At 37.5% G+C, this 27,380-nt stretch overlaps 1 protein-coding gene across 1 annotated transcript in view; it reads left to right on the top strand.

Annotated features, from left to right (window-relative positions):
- The window catches only part of LOC106667600, a 50,093-nt gene extending 26,280 nt beyond the window's left edge, over nucleotides 1–23,813 (top strand). Inside the window, exons 2-8 of the mRNA XM_014395648.2 lie at nucleotides 1,481–1,514; nucleotides 19,849–20,064; nucleotides 20,138–20,275; nucleotides 20,343–20,482; nucleotides 20,547–21,200; nucleotides 21,258–21,712; nucleotides 21,780–23,813. Coding sequence (XP_014251134.1) covers nucleotides 1,509–1,514; nucleotides 19,849–20,064; nucleotides 20,138–20,275; nucleotides 20,343–20,482; nucleotides 20,547–21,200; nucleotides 21,258–21,712; nucleotides 21,780–22,801 — 2,631 coding nt within the window. The 5' untranslated portion in view covers nucleotides 1,481–1,508 and the 3' untranslated portion in view covers nucleotides 22,802–23,813. The remainder of the gene's footprint in view (nucleotides 1–1,480; nucleotides 1,515–19,848; nucleotides 20,065–20,137; nucleotides 20,276–20,342; nucleotides 20,483–20,546; nucleotides 21,201–21,257; nucleotides 21,713–21,779) is intronic.
- The last annotated feature ends 3,567 nt before the right edge of the window (nucleotides 23,814–27,380 follow it).

Below are 27,380 nucleotides of genomic sequence, written 5' to 3'. Positions count from 1 at the left end.
ATCTCTGTCTCTATCTCACTCACTCTCTATCTATCTAATATCTATCCCTCTCTATCACTACCACTTGCTCTCACTCTCCCGTTCAGGCTTTTGCTCTATCACTATGAAAAACGTTTGATGGAATTTCGTATATCTAGCTTTTGTTGTCTGGAGAGAATATTGACTTCTTGTTGTAGGATGAAGTTTTATAGGTAGAAAAAATTCAACCATTTTTGTGATACCTTTCTATTGAAACCTTTGGGTTTGGTAATTAGAAAATCGACTCCTAGAGGTTGATAACACTCGTCCAAAATAAAATTATATCATCCTTTTGTAATGTCACGGTGGTATTTCTCATTATTGTAATTAATTTAGTAATAATTTTATTTGGGGGAATTGTTTGAAATGTACATAAGTAATAAATAACGAAAATATAAAATTTAATGCCTGTAATCACGTTGTGCGAACAGGAAGAAAAGAGATACTCTTTAGTAATAGAGCTACTGTTGCTGGTCAATAAGTGTAGTGGTAGTTCGCGTCTAATAGAGAGTGATAAGTACTGATATTTGTTTGGTAGTTAAGTTCAGTCATCAAGTCGTTTGGTCCGGAGGTAAGTTCGATTACGACAGCTGTTTTTACATTATGCCAAAATCCGTCTAGGTGTGAAGTTGATCCACTCTGCATTTATGCTCATGCATCAATGTATGTGCTGGATCAGGTTTCGAGGCACGGCCATGATTTTATAAGCCTCAGGCTGCGGTGTTGGTTTAGTGAAAGTAGAAGTCCAATAATGCTCCCTTGTGGGACGCCAGCTTGAATAGCACATAAGTCGCTGTGTCCTGTTTAAATCTGATGTATCGTTCAGACGGTTTGGTTTTACATTACGTATGGAACAAATTTTGGGTTTTTTATATCAACCAATAAATTTTGAAAATCGCTTGTATTCCGTATTCTTTATTGCTAAATCCCGAGGCATTTATGGTTTAAAGTAATAAGCTAAACTTTGTACTGTTTATCTATTTTGTATTATTTTGGTTTTAAGTAGGTGGTAGACACTTCTTTCTTCCTCGGGTTTTTATTTAGACCTTTTGAAACGGAAGGGTTTTTAAACGACCGTTTTTGTTCCTGCCCCCGATCGGTAGCCAGCTTTGCGGATGGCGAACCCCAGGCGTGGAAAATGCAACCGTTTTCTTTCATATTAATCTATTCGGTTCCCACGGAGGTCTTGATGACGGTGCGATGGGTCCGTCACGAATCCTTCGCCCACCCTCAGCCCTTAGCTCTCCGCCGGCCAATTGAAACGGACAAATTGTTACTAATGATCCGACTTTCTCATTAGGTCCAACTCTTACGACACAGAGGAGGTTGGGGATCCCGAGGCCAATTCACTTTAATAACGAATACATGGAAATATGCACTGGTAGAAAAAAAAGAAGCAATTTGACCAAACCTCCTCACCAGCCTACTATTAAATGTTAATGATCTATTTTGTTTGTTTCAGGCATGCAGTGATCTCAGAGAATAGCATTATGCCTGTAAGTATTTTTTTTCATTTTGCATGACGTCTTTAGTAGGTTTGGCTAGTTGTACTTCCGCTTTCAAATTTTAGAGCACCTCCTTATTTATGCATTCTGATCTTTCATCTTCAGTTCATATTTTTGAATTCTGCAGTAACATATTTTTTGAGAAGATTCTTGTTTAATCAAATGAATTAAAACATGGTGAACATCTTTTATAAATAAATGGTAATGATTAACGATTAACCAAACTACTAATAATAATAATAAATAATAATTACTTTCAATTAATTAATCTTTATAAAAGGTAATAGTTGAGATAAAAAAGTCAGTGTCATGAGTGGGATTCGAACCCATGACCTTCGGCTCATACGCCGCTGCTCTACCACTTGAGCTATCGTGACTTCGATCCACTCGGACACCAACTCCCCACCTCAACCTACATCCTTTCGAAATTCAAACCAAAACCTTACATAAAAACATTAATTAATTGAAAGAAGTAATTTGGTCATAGACTAAATATAATGGATTTAATAAATAATAATAAACACAGAAAACAAACAGTGTGAGTGAGTACAAATAATTTGATTGAATTTAAAATTCTAGCATTGTATAAATTCAATTTTTTTTCACATCTTACACGTATTTGTATAATTTAAACAATGTTTATAAATCCCAGGCCCTGAAGATGATCTCAATAAAGATCGAAACGTTGGCACAATAAAGAAAACGTTTTTCTAAAATCTACTTCTCCCCAGACCGCATCTCACGATCTCCAAATTATCAATAATAATAAAGAAGTAAATTTATTGAACTTTATACATTTTTAATTTAAATTTACAAAAGGCAATGGACATGGTCCGTCTGCCAAGTTTGGTAGCTTTTTTTAAATCAAATAATTGTATGTATAAAGTAAATAAAAACAGAAGAAAAGGATAGATATTATAATGATATATACTATGTACAATCAGTACTTCTACTTCATTTTCCAATTTCAACATATACAATAAATTATTTAATGGAAATAAATAAATTAACAATAATAATTTATCTTTATGTTTTAATTTTCTTAGCAATTCTCTAAAAACAAATAAATAATCAAATAGGAGTGTTATCAAATAAATAATATGTAAAAAGTGGATTTACATTTTTTCAATCTACTAACAACATACGAATAATAACCTAGTAACAATGACATGAACATGAAATATAATAAAAGCAATAACAAATTATATCATTAGATATAAGTCCATTATATTTCGTGGTCCGATTGACCAAGTGACTTCTTTCAATTAATTAATCTTTATGTAAGGTATTGGTTAAGATGAAAAAATTAGTGTCACGAGCGGGATTCGAACCCACGACCTTCGGCTCAATACGCCGCTGCTCTGACTACGATCCACTCTGACACCAAGTCGCGATAGCTCAAGTGGTTAGAGCAGCGGTGTATTGAGGCGAAGGTCGTGGGTTCGAATCCCGCTCGTGACACTAACTTTTTCGTTTCTAACAAAATCTTACATAAAAATATTATACTTCGTTTTACTTATTAAATCCAGTATATTTGCGTCGCCATTTCATTTATCACCGAGAATCGAATCTTGATGACGCGAATTTGAAAAATGGCAAAAAGGAGGGAAAATTCGAAAGATTGTAATCGAATTGGTTGAGATGGCGAGTTGGTATCGAGTAAATCGAAGTCAGGATAGCTCAAGTGGTAGAGCAGCGGCGTATTGAGCAGGTCGTGGGTTCGAATCCCGGTCGTGACACTAACGACACTAACTTTTTCGTTTCTAACAAAATCTTACATAAAAATATTATACTTCGTTTTACTTATTAAATCCATTATATTTGCGTCGCCATTTCGTTTATCGCCGAGAATCGAATCTTGATTACACGAATTTGAAAAATGGCCAAAAGGAAGGAAAATTCGAAAGGTTGTAGGTTGAGATGGCGAGTTGGTGTCCGAGTAGATCGAAGTCACGATAGCTCAAGTGGTAGAGCAGCGGCGTATTGAGCAGGTCGTGGGTTCGAATCCCGCTCCTGATACTTACTTTTTCATTTCAACTAATACCTTACATAAAGATTAATTAATTGAAATTCAATATAAGATATTATGGGTGAGGGAAATTGTTCTTCTTGTTAGTTATATATAGTTAAATTCTGCTACGGGAAATTTCCTGCATTTTAACGCATTCACCAGATATTTAAACAGTCGGTTCCATTCCTTATCATTTTAAATGTTACTAGCACTTTCAAACTCCTCCAACTCTACATTTAGCTACGAAGTGCTAATGGTCTTCCGGCTAACCCAAATTACACATAGAATTTTATTTCTGTGAGTTTGCCATTCTGGAGCTCTCCTCTCATTCGGAAAATTTTTCTGATAAAGAATAAACAATTTTATTGTCATATATGTATGAGCTTTGCCCTTACGTCTGATTAAGTTGTTTATATAATCCATGTGATATTGCTTGTGCTTTTATTAGTTGTTCCTGTTCGTAAGACGTCTTAACATAAAACGTTTTATTTTCTTGAGTAGATTCCGTACTCGCCAGAATTTGCGTCAGGGACTCTCCAAATTTCCTTTCCAGTTCTTTCCATTGTCGGTACCAATATATTTTTTTAACACACGTATTCGAGGTGGTCCTAATGAAAACTGAAATATCGGTGCTCGTCCTTTTCCCAAAAGCCGAAAAATATAATTCGGTGTATTAGATGGTACAGCAAATAACTTAAAAAAAGCAAAGTTGTACTTTTTCTAATTCTTTATGGGACTTAAAACCCCGCACCTGCGCTCCGTAACAGAGTATTTTACTACATCAAAATACTGTTAATAAATAGGTTTGTCAAACCATTCCTTCTGTTTTTTGTGAAATTTAGACCATGATTCATTTTTATTCGGTTTTACGACACCCCTTTCAACAACTTGACAACTGCTGTAAAACGTTTTGATCAAGAGATAACACGACCGACCGGAGTGCAGGTTTATTGCAAACGACCGAGTGAAATTTTAAACTTTCGGAGCAATGACCACCAGTCAGTCGATTGAATCGTTAGAAACGTGAATGTGGTAAATTGCGGTGTTAATTAACGATTAGAAAATCGGCTCGGTTCCCATTTCATTGCTTCATTTCACGTCGGACCGGTGTGAGACCCGTTTCTCAAAAAGCGAGAGTGAAGGGGCCACCAGTTGTAATAAAAGTAGAAATTTATTGAAAACTAACAATTTCCGCTTCCTATTTGCTTTTTGGCTTGGCTGAAAGTGGCGGATCCAAAGGGGGTGTAAAGGGAGAATGCACCCCCCTACCTGGAGCCAAGTGAAGATGTTTTAAGCGAATAGGCTTATATTTCAGAATTATAAAACTTTGATCTGTTACCTTTCATAAACCTTCCCTAAATTAAGTCAGTTTCCTTTTAACTGGTCACGCTTTGGCTTTGTTTTCCCCCGGTTCGATACTTCGACCACTCGATTTGACATCAAGAAACTCGTAAGTTGATGTTTAAGTTTAGGTAGATTTCTTTCAAAAATCTAGCGCTTTCTAGTGGCCGCATTTTTGATCGCATTGCAATGAAATTTGGCAGGGAGGTAAAGAATCCTGTACGGACGGTTGGGATTGTTTTTCAGCCAAATCGACTCGTAGTCGCAGAGTTATAGGCGATGAAAGTCAAAAATTCATTGAAATTTTCGCAATTTTTGCCGTTCAAATTCACTCTCTCCTAGCTTCGCCCCTCATTATTGGATTTTCACATTTTTGGTACCAATTTTAGGCTGAATTCTTCCTGTAACTTTTAAGCTCGGTTTGGCTCAAATCCAAGCAGTATTTTCAATAAGATCATAATTTGAAAAAATCCCATTTTTAATCAGGATTTTTTTCTCAAATACGGTACTTTCGAACCTAATTTATTTAGTTTAAAAGATCAAATTAATTAATTTTTTTATTAAAACGAAACCGCAGGCTTTTCCTAATTTTTTGTTACAAATATGCCAAGATTTCTTTTACATTTAACAGAGAAATCACGGTACAAAGCAAAAGTCCTTAAAATTGTGTAAATTAAAAAAAAATGGCGTGGCCACCACATCTCTTTTTCCGTAAATCCCTCATTGTTACAAAAAATGTAATGGTGAAGTAACGCGAAAAATAATTAATTAACTAACTTAAATAAAATTTCAAATTAGGTAATTAACTAGTTAACCATTATTTTATTTACATTACTTTCAGTGGTCTAGGAAAAAATGGCCCGAATCTAATTTAATTTAACGCCAGCTATTAATAAGAAACAAAAACGATTGATTAATTATTTTCATATTGCAATATGTTTATGATGTTACGTTTTGCATAAAATAAATAATAATTAATACCCATGGTTTTCAAATTATTCTTTAATTTTTAAAGTAGCAAATTTTTAGCACTGCTGGATTTATTCCGCGAAAGAAAAAAAATCTACCTCTCACTCCTTTCTGCCGTGACGGTTTTTTTTTTTGTTCGTTTATGTTTTGGGCTAAAAAATTACATTGCAGACCATGATTTTTACGTGATTGGACATGTCCTTCTGGTGCTTTTCTGATTTCTGCTTCTAATCTTCTTATTCGATCTGTCGATGTGGTGATTAATTTTCTATGTTCGTTTATGTCGGTGATTAAAAACTTACATTGCAGGCTATGACTGAAAAACATTTTGGAAATATATGAAAAATATGTTCGTTTTTAAAATGAAAGTATTGAAACTTTTAAATCAAGTTATTTTTTTAGTTTTTCCCTTTGAAGGAGTTATAGGCGATGAAAGTCAAAAATTCAATCAAAATTTTTGCCATTTTTACGTTTTCTCAACAGCTCGGGTTGTTTAACTTCACTCCCTCGCTATTGGATTTTGGATTTTAAATTGGGTTCTTCGTGTAACTTTTACGTCCGGTTTGGCTCAAATCCAAGCAGTATTTTAAATATTGTCATAATTTGGAAAAATCCCATTTTTAATCGGGATTTTTTTCCCAAATACGGAACTTTCAAACCTAATTTCTCTCGTTTAAAAGATCAAATTAAGAAATTGCGTATATTATTGATAAATATGGCGTGGTCACCACATGTCTTTTTCCGTAAATCTCCCATTTTTTACAAAAATGTAACAGTAAAGTAACGTGAAAAAATAATTAATTAATTACCTTAAATAAAATTTAAAATTAGATAGTTAACTAGTTAGCCATTATTTTATTTTCATTATTTCCAGTGGTCTAGGAAAAAATGGCCCGCATCTAATTTAATTTAACGCCAGATGTTAATAAGATAATTGACAAAAACAATTGATTATTTTGTTATTTTTCAAGTTTTTTTGTATAAAATAAATAATAGTAATATATACCCATGGTTTTCAAATTATTCTATAAGCCAATTTTTAGCACCGCGGGTTGATTCCGCAAAAGAAAGAAATCTACCTCACACTCCTTACTGCCATGAGGAATTTTTTTTGTTCATTTATGTTTTGTGCTAAAAAATTATATTGGAAACCATGATTTTTTTCGAGATTAGACATGTCCTGCTGCTGCTTTCCTGATTTCTGATTTCTGCCTCTAATCTTCTTATTCGATTTGTCGATGTGGTGATTAATTTTCTATATTCGTTTATGTTGGTGACTAAAAACATTTATATTGCAGGCTATGACGGAAAAACATTTGGGAAATATGAGAAATATATGTTCCTTTTTAAAATTAAAATATTGAAACTTTTAAATCAAGTTATTTTTAGTTTGTCTCTTTGAAGGAGGAGAAAGTATTGCTAAACGATGTGTAGATTTTTCTCTGGATTGATACGTTTTTAGGTCTTCTGTGCCTTAAAAAAATTGAAATTTTTTACCCCCCCTTCCTGATGATCAACCTGGATCCGCCCTTGTTTGCTGCAGACACAAGACTGGACCGAGAGAATCCTGTAGTCAGTCTACCCCATGGACGTCGATGTACCTCTCACATTCGGTTCTTCCTCGTTTGCTACTGTTGTTCATGCACGTCTCCCAAGACAACGATGATATCTGATTGTGTTGGCGATTCGATCGAATTCGGTGATGTCACCGCTTCATCGTTTCCGGTCATGGAAAGTGAAAGGTCCATTGGCCCGGCGTTATTATTAAAGAGACAGATGTCGAAACGGATTGTAAGCAAAGCCGTGTTTGAAATCCACTCCCCTCCGGCCCGAACGGCATGACCTCATCCGTCCTGATTCATACGAGGTGCAGTTTCAAAACCGCACGGCCCCTCCTCCGGTGAATATATCGCTCAGATTGGGCGTAGGTGGCCTCACAGGACCGTAAACTATGCGGTTTGTCGTCCCTTCGTCCCACACCCAAAACTCATTTCGACGGAGGAAAACCGTCATAACTCTATCTCGGCATTTTTCAAGACGTAACAATTGACAGTGACTCTTTAAACAATTAAATACAAGTCAATAGTCCATAAGTCCAGTAATTGCGCAATAGATGAGGAAAAGGTATCGATACGTTACTGATAGCTACGATTTCGCTTATTAGAACTAGTACTTTTGATGAGGTATAGAAAAAAAAGGACAATTTATTATTAAAAAAGTGAACCAATATTGTGCAGGAAGGACCAATTATTATTACACATTCCAGATTCTGCTTCTACTCAAGAAATACCAGGAAGTTGGGAAAAAATACCCGGAATAGCAAGTCAGTGTTGGTGTTTTCGTAAAAAAAAATCTGCTTTAAAAGAGGGCTTTTAAGCGGTTTTGGGATAATCATAAAATGACTAAAGGAAACGAATATTGTGCAGGAAGAATTAATTATTCTTACATTTTCGAGATTCTGCTTTTACTCAAGAAATACCGGGATGATAAGCAAAATACCCAGAATTGAAAGTCAATATTGGTGTTTTTATAAGAAAAATATTTGCTTTAAAAGAAGGCTTTTAAGCGGCTTTGGGATCATCACAATATGATTTTTAAAAAAACGAATATGGTGCAGGAAGGATCAATTATTCTTACACCTTAGAGATTCTGCTTCTACTCAAGAAATACTGGAAAGATAAGAAAAATACACGGAATTGAAAGTCAATATTGGTGTTTTCGTGAGAAAAAAAATCTGCTTTAAAAGGTGGGATTTTACGCGGCTTTGGCATAATCACAAAATGATTTTAAATAAACGAATATGATGCAGGAAGGATAAATTATTCTTACTCCTTCGAGATTTTGCTTCTACTCAAGAAATACCGGGGAGATAAGAAAAATACCCGGAATTGAAATTCAATGTTGGTGTTTTCATGAGAAAAAAAATCTGCTTTAAAAGGGGGATTTTACGCGGCTTCGGCATCATCACAAAATGATTTTTAAAAAACGAATATGGAGCAGGAAGGATCAATTATTCTTACACCCTCGAGAGTTTGCTTCTACTCAAAAATAACAGAAAGATAAGAAAAATACTCGGAATAGGAAGTCTGGAGTTTTCGTAAAAAAATATTTGTTTTAAAAGGAGGCTTTTAAGCGGCTTTCGGATCATTAAAATGACTTTAAAAAAACGAATATGGTGCAGGAAGGATCAATTATTCTTTCACCTTCGAGATTCTGCTTCTACTCAAGAAATACTGGAAAGATAAGAAAAATACCCGGAATTGAAAGTCAATATTGGTGTTTTCGTGAGAAAAAAAATCTGCTTTAAAAGTGGGATTTTACGCGCCTTTGGCGTCATCACAAAATGATTTTAAAAAACAAACAAATATGGTGCAGGAAGGATCAATTATTCTTACACCTTCGAGAGTTTGCTTCTACTCAAGAAATACCGGGAAGATAAAAAAAAATACCGGAATAGCAAGTCAGTATTGATATTTTCGTAATAAAAAAAATCTGCTTTAAAAGGATACTTTTAAGCGGCTTTGGGATTATCCCAAAATGATTTTTAAAAAAAACGAATATGGTGCAGGAAGGATGAATTATTCTTACACCTTCGAGTTTCTGCTTCTAGTCAAGAAATACCGAAAAACATAAGAAAAAGACCCGGAAATGCAAGTCAGTATGGGTGTTTTCGTAAAAAAAAATCTGCTTTAAAAGGAGGCTTTTTTTAATATGGCTTTGGGATAATCACAAAATGGCTAAAAGAAACGAATATGATGCAGAAAGGGTGAATACTATTACACCTTCCAGATTCTGCTTCTACTCAAGAAATACCGGGAAGATAAAAAAAAATACCCGGAATAGCAAGTCAGTATTGATGTTTTCGTAAGGAAAAAAAATCTGCTTTAAAAGAGGGCTTTTAAGCGGCTTTGGGTTAATCACAAAATGGCTCAAAGAAACGAATATTGTGCAGGAAGGATGAATTATTTTAACACTTTCCAGATTCTGTTTCTACTCAAGAAATACCGGGATGATAAGAAAAACACTCGGAATAGGAAGTCAATATTGGAGTTTTCGGCCAATTACTAGTGTGTTTTTCTTCTTGTTTCATTGATGGTAATTCAAGTATTTTTGCAAACTTTATTTCTTTTTAGACCTTGCGGTCCTAATGATGGTAATGAATACAATATCAATGCTTTTCTTTCGGCGAATCCTTAAACGTAATCTATATTGGCTTACATTGTGGATTATTTAAGCACACAAATTGCCTTATTTTCTGCTTTACGCCACTCTTTTATCTGGTCGGCGAGGATGACATAACAGGAGGAAAAGTCGTTGCGTCTCCCTGCGTTTTCCGTGTCTGTCGGCCGATACGATTAGGGCGTCAAAGCGACTGGTCCGCCCATTGTCGCTGTTTTCACTCCGACAATAAAGCGGACGTCGGGGTCCCGGCGCGAATCGAAAAACCAGCGTTTTACCTGTTTGTTTGTCATTCCGATTTCTCGGACTGTGACCGTTAATGGAATCGTAGCGGTCAGTTCCGTGACAAGACATTACCAATTTTTAAACGAGGCGTTAATGGTTTTTATTGTCGTTCAATGAGCCTTTCATTCCTAAGGACCGTCCTGCAATAATTTACAGGCGAGATGAGGAACCCGTTCCTTTCCTCCACGCCCTAAATTCGTCTTGCAGAAAATACACCAAAAACCAGTTTTTCTCATATTTTTTTAAATATTTTTACACACAATTACAACTGATTTTTAATTTATTGTTTGATAGGTATCATATTGCCTGCCTATCCTCGCTGATTTTTGTCGGTTCAGATGCGTTTCGGCATTTCGCCATCTTCAGTATTTGGGTGATATTTATGAAATTAATTAAACAATTAAATTGGTTTATAAATTTCGACATCCTTCCACTGTACATAATAATTTTATGCGTATCATTATCGTACTGTTTTCTGTCCGGATAACGCCTCAAATTTATTTTTTGCGATTTTTTATATGTTTTTTACGAGGGTTCGCAACAGCAGAGGTCATATAAACCCTCAGGGTGCCGGTGTTTGTGACAAAAAGCATGTCGGATTCGAATGGGGGGGGGCCGCTGGATTCGAACCCGGGACCTTTCCCTTACAGTGATGAGCGCCGTGTCAACGCCTAAACCGTTGCTGCCAACCACTCCTCCAAATTATTCTAGGTAATTCGCATATCTTTTATTTTGCTTTATATACGCGTATTGAAAGTTAGGCGTGATAGAAGAATCGAAAATAAACAAAAACTGCCCCTTACAAAAATGACATCTTATCCACAGTTTCAATCGGTACGGATGGACAGAAGCCGAGAATAAGTAAGCTCCGTCCTTCATTTTTCCCTTTTTAAAGGATAATCGTATTCGCGTGGAGGAAATGAAGAAGCACATCAAAAAGACAATCTCGGCGTCGTAAATCAGCGGATCGGAAACCAGATAAGAAACGTCTCGGAGGTCGGAGGAAGAGGTGTAATTGGTATCGGGAATGATTTAGACCTGTCACGGAGGTCATTAGAATAGGAAGGATGGCCGGGAATCGCCTGGAATCCGCATGTAGATTGCCGCCAGGATACAGTTAACCGCTGAGGAGTCGTTCCAGAATATTTTGCAACTTTTCCCGATCAGAGTCGACAGATCGAAAATCGCCTGTTTTGGCCATTTCGGCCCAGCACATCGTTTAATCCTCCGTTTCCACGATGTTAATAAAATAGTCAAGCTAGAATTTGAGAACATTTGTTTTATTATCCGTGTTTTAAAAATTAAAGCCCTACTCTATTTTCTAAACGTAACTAGCCTGTCAAAATAACCCCCCACATAACCGTTGTTTGTGTAATTATTCAATTGGAGTCGGCCAGAAAGGCGGGTGATATCTCCTAATCCACCATGACGATCCGACAAATTGGAACTAAACGGAGTGCTTCTCCAGCACTAAAAACCCTAATAATATCGTGAATTTATCAGATTTAAGTCTGGATTTGAATGGTGATTCATGTTGTTAATATAGTTAATAAAATTGTACAGGTGGGATTTGAAGGAGCAAAAGGAGGCAGCGTGATAAAGCATATCAAATATACAAGAGATAGCAAAGAAATCCAGGAAGGAACACCAAACAAAGCAAGATTTTAACCGATAAGAAAAAAAGTTAACTACAAATAATTCAATCAGTTAAGCCACACCCAGCCTTTATTTTGACCAGGTTAGCCACGCCCAATCTACCATTTACTCACTAAGCCACGTCTACTTTCAAGTCACTACGATTGGGTAACCTATATTTTATTTTAATTATTTATACCCTATCATCAACCGATTATCTTAGTTTTGTGTTTTTTAATGTTTTGATCGATATATGTATATTTGGGAGTCATCAGCGTATAGGTGGTTACAGGACTGGATAGAGTCGGGCAGGTCGTTAATACAAATAAAAAAAAAAGGATAGGAGAGATGCTAGAGCCTTGGGGCACCTCAGATTTTAATGGGAAGGAGGAGGTAAGGCCATTGGGAAAAGATTGGTAAGATAGGAACCAACAAATGAAAAAATAAATCATAGGAATCACAGTAACATTTGAATCGCTTGTAACCTGAGAACACCCCTGGTTTATTTTCTGCACGTCGATTATACGTATTTTATTACTATCATTTCTAAATTTAATCAGCATTAATTAGTTATATTAATATGGTGAAATGCCGATGCCACTCATCATTCGAGAATTTCCGGGATATGCGACAAAGTCGGTGATTTAATCTGGACAAGACGTCCTGCTCAAGGTTCGAATAACAGGGAATGACAGGTGCGGATTACGAACGGGAGCGTTAAGGCGTAAAGCATTTCCTACAGATGGTGTGTTCAGAATTCCTTTGTTGTTGAACTTTTATCTTTGCATTTACAGATTTTGGAAATTCTCTTATCCAGTACGTCACAACCAAACCTGGCTGTGTTTGCTCATTTTCCAGATGTGGGCATTTCCGATCAGAGTACTTCGTCCAGTTTGTCCCATTTCTCCTCGGCTGGTTTTGGAATATGATTGGCTGGTTACTCGATAAATAAATGTCAATAATTGCTAGACATTCTTAAAATATATTTGCCGCCCTTGATCCCCTTCATAATTCTTTGTTGCTGCAAATCAAGAAACTTCTTAAGATCCTGAGGCATTTTCTAATTCATTAGTTTAATTTCTTACCTTTCAAATCTTGCATGGAGATTTTCGATTGCTTGTGTCTAATGAGTAAGATCACATTGTTTCCTCACTTTCGATCTTCTTTTCTAATTAGTTCTCTGAAAGGCTCAAAAGTCGGATCGTTCGGGCCCTGCGATCCACGAGGAGCCTCTTTTCCTCCTTGCTATTCCCAACTATCTTCAAGCGGTGATGTTGATGCTCGAGTTCCAAGGCACTAATGTATATTTCAATTTTCCGTTCAAATTAAATTGAATACATTTCTAAATTTCATGGGGCGGATGTAAATTGGGCGCAGAGTTGTTGAGGACCCTCCTCTGAGAAAAAGCTCTCTTAAATAAATTTAAACTGGGCGCAGAAGGATAAAAGTCGAATAGGTAAATTTGGCAGAGTATTGCATTTTATCCAAAAAAGATTTTTAAGCATAAGAAAAATATCGTACATGAGTGAAATACCAACTGAGCTAGAATAGTAGTGGACACTCATAACCTCGAGGAAAACCATTGATGGATGAGGTTTGCAAAAGTTGTCTTTTAAGTGACTGAAAGGTCTCATTGGCGTTTGTGGTTCGAGTCAGTACCGCTGAATAACCTGCCCATATGTCAATATGATGTATTGCTCCAATTTTTATATAGTTGAAGTTTGTGAATTTGATCGTCCCACTCAATGATATGTTTGGTTTCGTTTTTAAAATATCAAGATAAGCCGCTTCAACGATTTTGAATCTAGAAATATCAGTTGGAAAAACGTTTTGATACGCTTTGCAATAGTGTACTCTTTGTTTTCTGTACTTAGACCAAATCTCTGTATTGCTCGCCATGACGATTGACTTAAATGGGATCTGCAAAGTATCTCTTTACTCTCCAAGCTTTCAACGCCACCATGATCACCAGGTCACTACAGATACTACCTGCCTGATTGATATGTAACCGGAAGAAACAACTATCGTCTCTTTCTCTCAAACAAACTCGAATATCGTTTCTTCCTAGTGAACTTGTTATAGCGACCATCTGTGCCGTTTACTTTTCCCGCAGTGCATTCCGGTCTATATTAATGATGTCAGGAAAACGTTGTACCCAACTTGTATGCTGCTCTTGAAAGGTATTGATCCCACACGGATACCCCTAGTACCTGAGTACTGTATTCAAAAAGATTGTACCTTCTTGATCTGATATTTCTTCCCTTAAACCAGGTCCATTAGTGACATTTCAACTCGATTGAACGTTAATTGATCGTGAAGGCCAAACGATGTCTATGTGTAGCTATTATTGTACGGCGTCAAATGATCTTGCGAGTTCCAAACGTGATTCTGCTTAGGATCAAGGTCCACTTGATGTATGAGGTTCCCGCATACTCAGTCGTTCTGAAAAGAGCAATGAGGATCTTTAACGTCTTCACCTGGCCAGTTAGGCCTTATCGGACGTTTTGATTGCTAAGATGAGAGCTGACACACCTCTGCATACGACTGACGGGTGGTACAGCCGCAGCGTTGGTGTAGAAGCTGTCCCAGCCGCGAGGGGCCGAGACGAATCTCGCTCCCCGCTTGTCCATTCCGAGTGGTTGGGTCCGCATTGAGCATAGAACCGTATACCGCGCGCAAAGGGCTATCTAGGCCGAAATATATCAGCCTGGTTTCCCGCGCACTCCCTAGATAGAGAAGGGCACTCTATCTCCCGAAGTATTGGGCGTAGAAACTTCCGGATCCGCTCCGACCGCGGTTTTGTTTAAAGCGGAATTGCTAACCACCCCCAAGAGGAGACTGCCTTTGGTAAAGTTTGCATACTTCGAGTAGGCACAACCGACCACTATCCATTCTCATCCGCCACTTCTCACATATTCGAGGGACTCCGTCAACGTAGTCTGAGAGTCCTCAACACTGTACGCTTCGATGGTCGCTTCCTATTGCGTGAGGCCGGGTTAATAACGATGGTTATACGCAAGTGCTCCGGCGAAGATCACAAATAGAAGAACAGCCTCTTCTCTACCACTTGATGTATGGTAATTGATACACACCGATTTATATCGGGCAATGAGCTCAGAGGGGATAGACGTTAAAACTGGCCGCTATGTGAGATCCGTCACCCCGTAACACGCGAGCGCGTCCCAACGCTGACGTACGCGCGCCGTGACCCAAAGAACGGATCTCCCCCGTGTTCGGTCCCGTTTCTACGTGTTACGGTACAACATATACACAAGGGAGAGTGAAACATTTCGGATCGTGCGCCGGAACAAAATGTCATGCTTTGTTTTTATACGGCCGACGGCGTGTCGATGCCCGGGGACGTCCCGAAAAGTGTCCGGCCGTCCGTTCCTAGCAGGATGCAGCACGAAACGGGTCTCAACAAAACGGAGAAAAAGGTCGCCAGGAACCCACATAACACACGTTTGCACGAGTTCTTACAAAATATGTTGTTTTTTTCCTGACATTATAATTGTTTATCTTGAGAATGGTTTTATGCTTTTCTGGAAAATGTCCATTTTACCCTGCCCAAACCGACTCATTTATTTATTTACGGTTTCCCAATTACAAATGTACACAATATAAGTATTAGGTTTCAGTAGTGGATCTAAGGGGATGTAAAAGGGGAATGGGGGAGGCAATTCATCATCATCATCAAGAAATCATTTTCCTTTTAACTGGTCACGCATTGGCTTTGTTTTCCCCCGGTTCGATATTTCGATCACTCGATTTCCTATCAATAAACTTGTAAGTTGATGTTTAATTTTACTAAATTTCTTTCAAAAATCTAGCGCTCTCAAGCGGTCGCATTTTTGAACGTGTTGCAATCAAATTTGGCAGGGTGGTAAAGAATCCTGTAAGGATGGTTGGGATTGTTATTCATCCAAATTGACTCGGGGTCGCAGAGTTATAGGCGATGAAAGTCAAAAATTCAATCAAAGTTTTTGCCATTTCTACTTTTTCTCAACAGCTCGGTTTAACTTCACTCCCTCCTAGCCCCGCCTTGACTATTGGATTTTGGATTTTAAACTGGGTTCTTCCTGTAACTTTTAAGTCCGGTTTGGCCCAAATCCAAGCAGTATTTTAAATATTGTCATAATTTGGAAAAATCCCAATTTTAATCGGGATTTTTTCCCAAATACGGTACTTTCAAACATAATTTCTTTCGTTTAAAAGATCAAATTAAGAAATTGCGTATATTATTGGTAAATATGGCGTGGCCACCACATGTCTTTTTCCGTAAATCACCCATTTTTTACAAAAATGTAATAGTAAAGTAACGCGAAAAAATAATTAATTAATTAGTTTAAATAAAATTTAAAATTAGATAGTTAACTAGTTCACCATTATTTTATTTTCATTATTTCCAGTGGTCTAGAAGTCAATTGACAAAAACAAAAACAATTGATTATTTTGTTATTTTTTAAATTTTTTTGTATAAAATAAATGATAATAATATATACCCATGGTTTTCAAATTATTCTTTAATTTTTAAAGTAGCAAATTTTTTAGCACTGCTGGATGGATTCCGCGAAAGAAAAATCTACCTCTCACTCCTTTCTGCCGTGACGGTTTTTTTTTTTTGTTCATTTATGTTTTGTGCTAAAAAATTACATTGGAGACCATGATTTTTTTCGTGATTAGACATGTCCTTCTGGTGCTTTCCTGATTTCTGCCTCTAATCTTCTCATTTTGATCTCTTGATGTGATAATTTCTATGTTGCAATAAATTTTTCTATATACGTTAATGTCGGTGACTAAAAACATTTACATTGCAGGCTATGACGGAAAAACATTTTCGAAATATATGAAAGATATGTTCCTTTTTAAAATTACAGTATTGAAACTTTTAAATCAAGTAATTTTTTCAGTTTTTCCCTTTGAAGGAGGAGAAAGTATTGCGTTGGGCCGAAAAACGATGTGTATTCTCTCGATTGGCACGTTTTTAGGTATTCTGTGCCTTAAAAAAACCGAAATTTTTATCGTATGATCAACACTGTCAAAACCCTTTGAAAAGGCAGTGGAAATACAATCAACTCGTAATTAGAAATAGATTCTTGAAAAGTACGTTTGTTAATGTAGATCTTTAAGATTGAAAATGGTTGATTTGGAATAATAAAATTTTTAAAAATTGGGTTTAAAGAATTTAATATGATACTTTCAAAAAAATTTCCTACAGCAAGTTGTTATACAAATTTGTCTATAATTATAAATATTACTTTTATTGCAACTTTTAAAAACAGGAACTATATAACTACTTTTAATTATATGAGGAAATATTCATGTACCTAGTACTCATGTTAAAATAGGAAAAAATTTAAAAACTAATATAATTTGGCCATTAAAATTGTGTTATACAATTACAAAGTGTTTTAATGGCCAATTGTCGATTTACCCTAGGCATATAAGTAGAAGAGGGTAGCATCAACTGCAATTTGAAAAAAAAAGCCGTTTTTTAAAATCAGAAAAACAGTTTCCAAACGTAAACGAATTATCGAATCTCTGTTGTACAGATATCCAGCGAAAAGAGATTTCTTACTAATTTTTTTGTGAAAGGTCATAGCGGGCAAACGAATTGGGTCAGTCGTGCTTGAGCGGCGGATGAAGAAGTTAGAGGAACAGGTAGAATGAGCCAGCCTAGAGGTGTAATCTGGATTCCTCCTTGCCATCGAAATTATTATTTCTCATCCTCGGCGAACAACGGTCGTCCATAATTCCCACCAATTACCGAATGCTTTACCACACTTTTCCGAGGCCTGACGCACTCGTAAATTGAAGTCCGAATGACCGAATAAACGGTAGTCGGATTTCGGATAAATGAGAAGTCCATTATTCACAAGTCACTATGTACTTCAATAAGGTCGAATGCTTAAAAAATTCTAATTATACAAGCAGTTCACATTTGCACTTGAGAAAAGCTTTGACCTCCTAACTAGACGGATGATTGGTTGTGCAAACTTACAAGCTGTCACTGATGTACATTAAGATAATGATAGCAAATGATGAAATTTTTCCACGATTTGGAAATTATCGATCGAGTAAACCTGACCATTAACGAATCGTTACAATAACAAAATCAATCTGAACCGTTAAAATGACAGGCTGATATTCTCATTTTTATCAGATCCTCATTATCGAATTAAACTAGGGTCCAAAGAATCACTCAGGTTTCAAAAATAATTCTTCAATTTCACAGTGCAATTTAGAAGCCTATATTTACGCAGGATTTTTGGATTTGGGGATGGTCAGATGTTCCCATCATTACTCATGGGTGTTGAGACCTATGAGGATCTTCAACGTTCGGACTTATCCCCGAGGGGACTTGTCACATCCCTTGGCTAGCGAGGTGGTGCAACACTAACCAAGTGCAGAAGTGCCCTAAAAAGAACACATCCATGCATGTGCCTTAAAAAAGACAGTTTTGTGGTTTCCAGCACAGCCGTTTAGCCATGCCTTTCACCACCCCCGGAGAGATAGAGAAGGCACTCTCCAGCTCCGGTTGGCCGGTACCTTCCAGCTAAGGTACAATTTGTTTACAAACCACGACCACCACGAGTCCAACCTCAATTAGTAGAGCCGCTTGGATACTCTACTCCCGTGGTTCAGTATTATTTTTAAGTTGGGACTGATTGCCCACCCGGGAGATCATACGAACTCCCTACTGATGCACCCGTCGCCTGAGAGGTGCGGGACCAGTAACCCAGGAAGCCTCTGCCAAAGCAGTGGGGGAGGGGGAGGGAAAAGGAAAGGAGTAAAGAAGGATAAGGAATTTTGCCTCCTTCATTGGTTACCCCCAGGCACCAGGGTTGATGGTCGGACTTTGCCTGGGCCCACAAGGAAGGTGACCCTGTGGGTGGTGCCACAAGGGTCAATACTCGCTCCGCTTTTGTTCGGATTTTACTTCTGATATACCCACAAATGAGAGTGCATATACCGCCACTTACGCAGATGAAACCGCTTTATTAATAAGTCATTCCTCTTCTACACACTTCACTTATGTTACAAAATCACACATCAGCAACTAAAAAATGGAGCAATCTTTGGAAAATAAAGTCTAGCCCCTCAAAGTCAAAACTAATCACTTTTACACTCCACCGTGAGTCTTGTCCTAGGATAGACTGGTACAATGAACCTGTTAATTTAGGACTGATAAAGCAGAGGGTGTAAGGAAGAGAAAGGAAAATTAGGAAAGGAAGGGTATAGGAAGGTAAGAGGGGAAATTGCCTCCATCATTGGTTACCCCCAGGCACCAGCGTTGATGGTCGGACTTTGCCTGGGCCCACAAGGAAGGTGTCCCTGTGGGTAGTGCCATAAGGGTCAATACTCGCTCCGCTTTTGTTCTGATTTTACTTCTGATATACCCACAAATAAGAATGCACTTACCGCCACTTACGCAGATGAAACCGCCATATTAACAAAGTTATCCCTCTTTTACACAAGCTTCACGTACAAAATCACATATCAACAACTAAAAAATGGAGCAATCTCTGGAAAATGAAGTCTAGCCCCTCAAAGTCAAAACGAATCACTTTCACACTCCACCGTGAGTTGTCCTAGGATAGACTTGTACAATGAATCTGTTAATTTAGGACTGGCAAAGCAGAGGGTGTAAGGAAAATTATGAAAAGAAGGGTATAGGAAGGTAAGGGGGGAAATTGCCTCCATCATTGGTTACCCCCAGGCACCAGGGTTGATGGTCGGACTTTGCCTGGGCCCACAAGGAAGGTGTCCCTGTGGGTAGAATTGGAGATGGTCAACCATCCCTAACTATCCTTAACCAACCAACTCCGGTTATTCGTTAGAAGCAGACAAACCTGTCTTCACTGAGGATTTTGATTCCGTGCTTCATTATTTTCCTTTTTTCAGATGATGCTGCCACTCGTGGTGGCGCTTCTCGTCGCGCCGTGCGTTTTGGCGCAGAGCAATTACGCTTCGCAGGCAAACAGCATAGAGTTCAAGAACGAAGGGCTGCCTGACAGCACGGTCTTGGACGGCAAGGTCACTAAGTTGGACGACCTCTCACCTGTAATATTCCTAAACAGGACAAAAGCGGCTCTCAACTGTGCCTCAGGATATATGCAAGTATGTAAAAAAATCAAATTTAAAAAATTCCGTAATGATTTTGGATGCCGTTTTCAATTTCTTTGTGCTCCAGATCGAGCTTAAATTTGACGAGCCGTTTTACGGAATAGCGTATGCCGACTTCGACAGAGCGAGCGCCTGCCAGGTCAGCGGGCGCGGCGACAAGACTGCAAAGATTGACCTTCCTCTTAAAGGATGCGGTACAGTTCAGGTTAGTGCGGTATTTCCAGGTGCAGAAGGTTCCATTTGAACGGTAACTTTAACTGGTATTGTTTTAGGATCCCCAACGAGTGTTTACGAATAACATCGTGGTGAGATTCCACCCGGCTTTAGAGATGGAAGGCGATGAAGTCATAACGATCGTATGTCGATATCCACCCCCGATCGCACCACCTCCTGCGGGAATGCCTGAATACATGTAAATATCGCAATAAATTATTTTTTGAAAATTATACTTGACCTCTTTTTGTATATTATTTTAGTCAGGAATTGCCGGCACCTGCATTGCCCTTAGCTCCTCCACTCCGCGGCTTCCAGATACTTCTAATCATCTGCGGAATATTGTTCCTCTCGCTCGTCCTACTGGGGCTCGGATGTTCTTACTATATGCTGAGAAGGAAGCGCGTACAGGTAATCAGAAGGCATCCGCTGTCGACGGGAACCGGCTCGGAGATCACCAAACTGTCCGATTCCAGTCTGGGCCACATTTCCATGTTCGAGAACGTCAAGATTCCGAGAGCACACGCCCAAACCGGGAGCAGCTCCGGCTCCGAGGCGGCCCTCATCAGCGATACGCTTCCGTCCGATTATCCTTCCGAATCGCCCAGTTCAGCGCACTCTGAGGTCGAGGACGTCGACACGAGATCTTTGAGAAGGTCTTCGAGCTCTGGAGCCTCCTATGAAAACAAAGGCTACGTGCAGGACAGTTTTTACACCGAGACTACTGGGCACACTATCGAGACGGAGATGCGCCACGCTCTTCCTAAACGACCTCCTCCAGAGCCTAAATTCGATGTACAAGTCAGAGTGAAAAAGGCCGCTCTCCCTCCGCCAACCCCTACACCTCCCCCATCGGAGTCCGAAGCGAGTATGATGATGGCAGAAAGAAATCTAACCACGATTCTGGAAGAAGCAAGGTAACTCACCTTCAACGATTTGAAAATGTATTTGATAACCATTATATTTATTTGCAGGTCTATGCCGAAACCGATCAAAACGACCTTTTCTTACATTCCCGAAATACACGCTCCGCCAGCGTCGAAGATACCAACCCCTCCGCCTGTTTACTCTACAGTTAGGAAGCAGCAGCACGTCGACAAGACGGTTACTGAGGAATTGTACAGCCGTGAAGACCGCGTCGACTACGAGGCAAGGGCGAAGATGTCACCTCCTCCTCCGGTCACTCCCATGTACTCAAGACTAGAAGGCAACGAAGAGACGACGGTCGAAATAGTCGAACCGCCGTTGATCGTGTCGAGGCGACCCGAGTTGAAATCTCACGTCGTGGACGATGTTTTCTTAAGGACCATTACCGAAAAGAAGACAATCGAGGACATCGAGCGCCACAAAAGGCAGATTACCGAATTCAGGAAGGCGCAGCCTCCTCCTAAATGGGATGTCACTATCAAAAACTATCCTCTCCCCGAAGGTATAAACGCTACATTTTTCACATTTTCTAATATTTAGAATTCTTATTTACATTTTTTATTCTACAGATTCACAGCGAGACGATTCGGTGACTGATTGGGATAGTTACTCAGAGAACTCTTCTGTAGCAGATTACAGGCCTCATGGTGTTTATAGAACTCAGAACATCCATACGCAGAGGACAGACATAGAAACTGAGAACATTTACAGACATGTTTTGGAGACACCAGTACAAGAAAGGCCAAAACAGAACTGGGATGTTATGGTGAGAGTGCTTGAACCACCACAGTATGAATCGACAGACGACCGGTCGGATGTCGAGAGTATCGCTTCTGCGTTAACAATAGAGGACCGGAAAAAGTGGAAGGAGATCATCACTACTGAGTCCACTCTTAGGACAATGCTTACTGAAGCCACGCTGAGAGAGGATTATGAAAGGATCAGGAGGGATCAGAGATATGAAAAATTGTTTGAGCCACAAAAATGGGACGTTATCATTAGAGTGTTGGCTCCTCCTGCCGATAGGCCTCAGTATGATCAAAGGGGAGCCGGAGGCAGCAATAAATACAGGAGAAAGGCCGATTGGGATACGAGAAGCAGGAGAAGCTCCTTACCGACCCTATACGAATACGATTCGGATGGTGGTTCATCGGTGAGGACTTTGACGACAGACGGGCATGGAGTGCCTAGTGTCACCGACCCACTGAGGTCGAGGAGGACGTCAAGATCCAGCATGAGGTCAGAGATGGACGTCCGTTCTATGTCTGAGGTCACTGTCGACATGCGAGCGCACATCCTAGACAATTTTTCGGACGTGTCCTCTTACTACCCGAGGCGCTACTACGACTCGGATGACGATGACAACCGAAGCCTGGTCAGGTCGCTGTCGCAGCCTTCCCTGGCTCGTTCGGCCTCTGAATTCACTGAGCATTGGGCTGTAAGATCGAGGCACTGGGAGAGCCCGGAGCACTCACCGCGTTCCTCCCGTTCCGCGAGGACAAAGGCGATGCGCCTCACTCAGACTCGCTACGAAAAATCATCTAGTTCTAATTGGTTCGGAGATGCCGACAGTGAAGCGAGCTTCAAATAAACGCGAACAAATCGAATGATCAAACTAACACGCAATTAACTGTTTAATAATGTGCCAAACTCGCCAAGACAGTGCTTGTAAAACATTGTAGTCTTATTTTAATTTTTAGCGATTATCGTTTTAAAATAATTAACAATAAATACTGCCAAGTTATAAGGATAAATATCCTTAGATCTTAAAGTGTTATAAACATACTTTACTAAATTACTATTATTTTTGTCTAAGAGACGCATCTTTCATTAAAAAATAATAATTTAGGCTTTGGTTTTAGACCAACAACAATTTCTCTGATAATTTTTTATTCGGCCATACCTGTGATAAATACGTCTCTCTTTATTATGATAATTTTCACTCTCATGTTATTATTTAGACATTAAAAGCTCTTTTTTTCATTATTCCCACTCGGTCTCTAAGAGAAACTAACATTTAAATTAAACTTGGGGTCTTTCGTCGAGGGAGCTGAGTGGGACTGGAAAATCAGCTTGAGCTCCCATTTTAGAATTTAATGATTGATTAGGATCAAAATGCCTAACTCAAAGCGTTACCGTTACCTATGAACATCCTTGATTTTTGCTTTGTTATTTTGACAAAATGGGAGTTATTTCGGCTTACTATCGTTTTAGTTTACTTGGTTATGGTTTTTTTCTTTATTTATCCTGGGTTTTGTTTTCTCCTACTACTGAAAATGATTTATTGCAACTTTCCTTCCAATACTTCAAAACCAATTTAAATGAAAATTGACCAATTTATAATATTATACTTTTTTATTATCAGAATCAAATTATTTTTTATAAAAAGAGAAATATTTTTAATAAAAATGTATTTTTGACCTGTTAAACCGATATAAAAAAACAAGTAATATTTACTATATTCAATTATTTTTATTATTTTCCTCATTCTTGAACATTATTTCTAATCTATTGTTCTTTGTCCTTTATTAAATAATTTTCATTGTTTGCAATACAAAAATAAATTTTGTATATTAATAATGAATGTTAATTAAACTTTATCTCAATAACAGTTTGTTTTATTATTATCATTTATACACCCCAAATAAAGCTTATTTTCAAATTGAGATTAAAAGAGAAAGTGAACCACCCATGACATGTGTGCAAGTCTTTCTGAAGATCACAATTCAAAGCCTAAAGCAGTTAAATCTATATAAAACAACAATATTGTTTCTCTTAATTGAAAATTTTTCCATCGCATATAAACTAAAATTATTTATTATTATTCAGAGATCGTGAGATGCCGTCTGGTGTGACGTAGGTTTTAAAACAACATTTTCTTTATCGTGCCAACGTTTCGAGCTTTATTGACATCATCTTCAGCACTCAAAGATTTGTTTTCCATGTAGATGTGTCATTCTTGTCTGTCGTATTGAGAGGGCACTCGCTTTGAGCCCTGAAGATGATCTCAATAAAGATGGAAACGTTGGCACGATAAAGAAAATGTTTTTCTAAAATCTACATCACACCAGACCACATCTCACGATCTCCAAACAATCATTAACTAATGGTCACTAAACACCACATATTATTTACTATATAAATGTGATTTTTTTCTTTTACCCTGCTATGTGAAAACCAAAATACCTGCCTTTTTCAAAACCATGTACTAAATAAATACAGGACCACTGGATTCGAACCAAGTACCTTTATCTTACAGTGATGAGCACCATGTCAACGCCTAAACCTTGCAGTAATAAAACCCCATGGTTTATCAAACAGTATAAATGTAAAGAGAAAAAATAAACTTGTACAAAAAACATTTATTTCATGAAACATAATTCAAATCAATTCATTGTTATCTGCCAAACTCTCGACATATTTTAAGGTCGTCAATTTGCATAAGATCGGATAGCCAAGCAGCCATTAAATTTTTACGGTGTAAAAAAATCACATCAAAACTAGTCACTGAATGCGTCCAAAATTTCCAAAACCTGGGGAAACAACAGCCTGATAAAATGGGAATTATGGATAAGAAAAAAAAAGCAGACACACTGGCCAGAGGAGGACAGTAAGACCACATGTAGGCCCTGGACCTATTCTTGGAATAAGAAAAAACAACAAACGGACAAAAGAAGAAATGGATAACTTGAGGGGCGCTAGACATGGTAAATTTTATGTTAATACAACCCTCATAAGACTGGCAAACTCACTGCAACAATTAAAAAGAGTCAAACTCAGAGGAGTTAGGTTAGGTAGATAGGACTATTTACTAGGCACTGGCATCAGAAAAAACTACACATCATGGGCCGATTCAATTATGATCCCATTTGTAGATTATTTTGTTTATTACAAAAATAGGCTAAGAAGGCCTACAAAAATAGGCTATAACACAGAAAAATATAATAAACACAAAATAGAATTAAAATGTACCTGGTGATTATTTATAAACTACCCTCCTTTTATGTCTTTTCTTTGGAATTCATTTTTTTTTTTTTTTTTAGTAGGACTGGTCTTTACATAATTTTTACTTTAGAATCTGAATATGAAGTCAAATTTTTTTTTCAACATACAGTATGTCCCCAGAGCTAAGCAACTTATTTTTTTAAATGGGCTATCATTTTGAATATGGAATTAAATTCTACAACTTTTTAAAAAAGATTTTACTTCACTTTTCTTGTAGAGTTTGTCGTTTAAGAGTTATTAAGGTTTGAAAAAAAAAACAGTTCAAATTTTATTTATCTCAATCGTCATTCATTTACCTCCTAATTAAGCCATTTACCTCCTGGTAACTTTATTAAGTTAATAATCCTAGTAAATTACATTTTCAAAATGGGCAGTATGTCGAATTATGCGAATTTGAATTATCCCAATTGTGACGATTCAAGGTCCTTAATTATGGAAATGAATTGAGGGGGTGTCATAGATTGTGCAAGTGTAATTGCAAGCATTATCGCACCTTGAGAAGTGGATATGGAAACATTTTGAAGAATTAACATTTAGATAATTATTTAAACAACAAGAGTAAAGAGGATTTAAATCGTTTTGGAGGATTAAGTGATCAGAAAAAGAGGAAACAGGTTTAAAAATGTTTAGATCATTAGCAAAGAGAAGAAAATTTATATCTTTAAGCACAGAGTAAATGTAATTTATGAAAACAGGAAACAATAGAGGCCCTAAGTGAGAACCCTGAGGAACTCCTGAAAAAACGGTAAACTTAAAAGATAGAGAAAAATTAACTTTGACTATTTGTAAAATATTTAATATTACGATTGACAGTGTCATGAATGCAAAATCTGTATGAATTGAATCGACATAGTAAATGTAATTTATGAAAACAGAAAACAATCGAGGACCTAAGTGAGAACCCTGCGGAACTCCTAAAATTACTGTAAATTCAAAAGATAGAGAAAAATTAATTTTGACTATTTGAAAAATATTTTCCCATCCAAATATCACGATTGACAGTGTCACGATTGTAAAATCTGTATAAATTGAATCGACATAGTAAATGTAATTTATGAAAACAGAAAACATTTGAGGACCTAAGTGAGAACCCTGCGGAACTCCTAAAATTACTGTAAATTTAAAAGATAGAGAAAAATTAATTTTGACTATTTGAAAAATATTTTCCCATCCAAATATCACGATTGACAGTGTCACGATTGTAAAATCTGTATAAATTGAATCGACAGAGTAAATGTAATTAATCAAAACAGAAAACAATCGAGGACCTAAGTGAGAACCCTGAGGAACTCCTAAAATAACTGTAAATTCAAAGGATTGAGAAAAATTAACTTTGACTATTTGGAAAATATTTTCCCATCCAAATATCACAATTGAAAGTGTAACGATTGCAAAATCTGTATGAATTGAATCGACATAGTAAATGTAAATAATCAAAACAGAAAACAATCGAGGACATAAGTGAGAACCATGAGGAACTCCTAAAATAACTGTAAATTTAAAAAAATGAGAAAAATTAACTTTGATTATTTGGAAAATATTTCCCATCCAAATATCACGATTGACAGTGTCACGATTGCAAAATCTGCACGAATTGAATCAACCTAGTAAATATAATTTATGAAAACAGGAAACAATAGAGGCCCTAAGTGAGAACGCTGAGGAACTCGACAGTCAATTGCACTGAACTAGGTTATAATTAGATAGCAGGCTGCAATGCCCCTCCCTCTTCCTAGAATCCATCATCATCAAGCTCTTCATCATAATAGATGGTTTGAAATTTTTTTAAAGACTGAATAAGTCTGAACATTGCCAATGACTGTAACTCTATTGAAAAATCATTACTGGTCATTGACAATGTTGGGACTGAACTTGAAAATTTCAAACCTTCTATTAAAAACTTAATTATGACAAATTATAGACATGTTTAAGATTGTTTTGCCATGACGATGGCCTTAAAATAGGTTGAAAGCTTGGCAGATATCAAATGAAATTGTTACTTTATCCAGACTGTAGTAAGTTCCAGATTATTCGTAACGTAATTGAAGCAGATAATCTATACCAAAAGGCAGCTTAATCTTATATATTAAAAGAAGAAGGAATGTGATTGTATACTGCCACCATATTCTTATTTGCAATACAAAATTTCGAATTCGAGATTTTTT

The sequence above is a fragment of the Cimex lectularius genome, unplaced genomic scaffold (assembly GCF_000648675.2).
Source record: "Cimex lectularius strain Harlan isolate CLEC.00 unplaced genomic scaffold, Clec_2.1 scaffold202, whole genome shotgun sequence".
NCBI classification, from domain to species: domain Eukaryota; kingdom Metazoa; phylum Arthropoda; class Insecta; order Hemiptera; family Cimicidae; genus Cimex; species Cimex lectularius.
The sequence above is the reverse complement of the archived record's forward strand: the minus strand, read 5'-3'. Positions and strand labels throughout refer to the sequence as shown.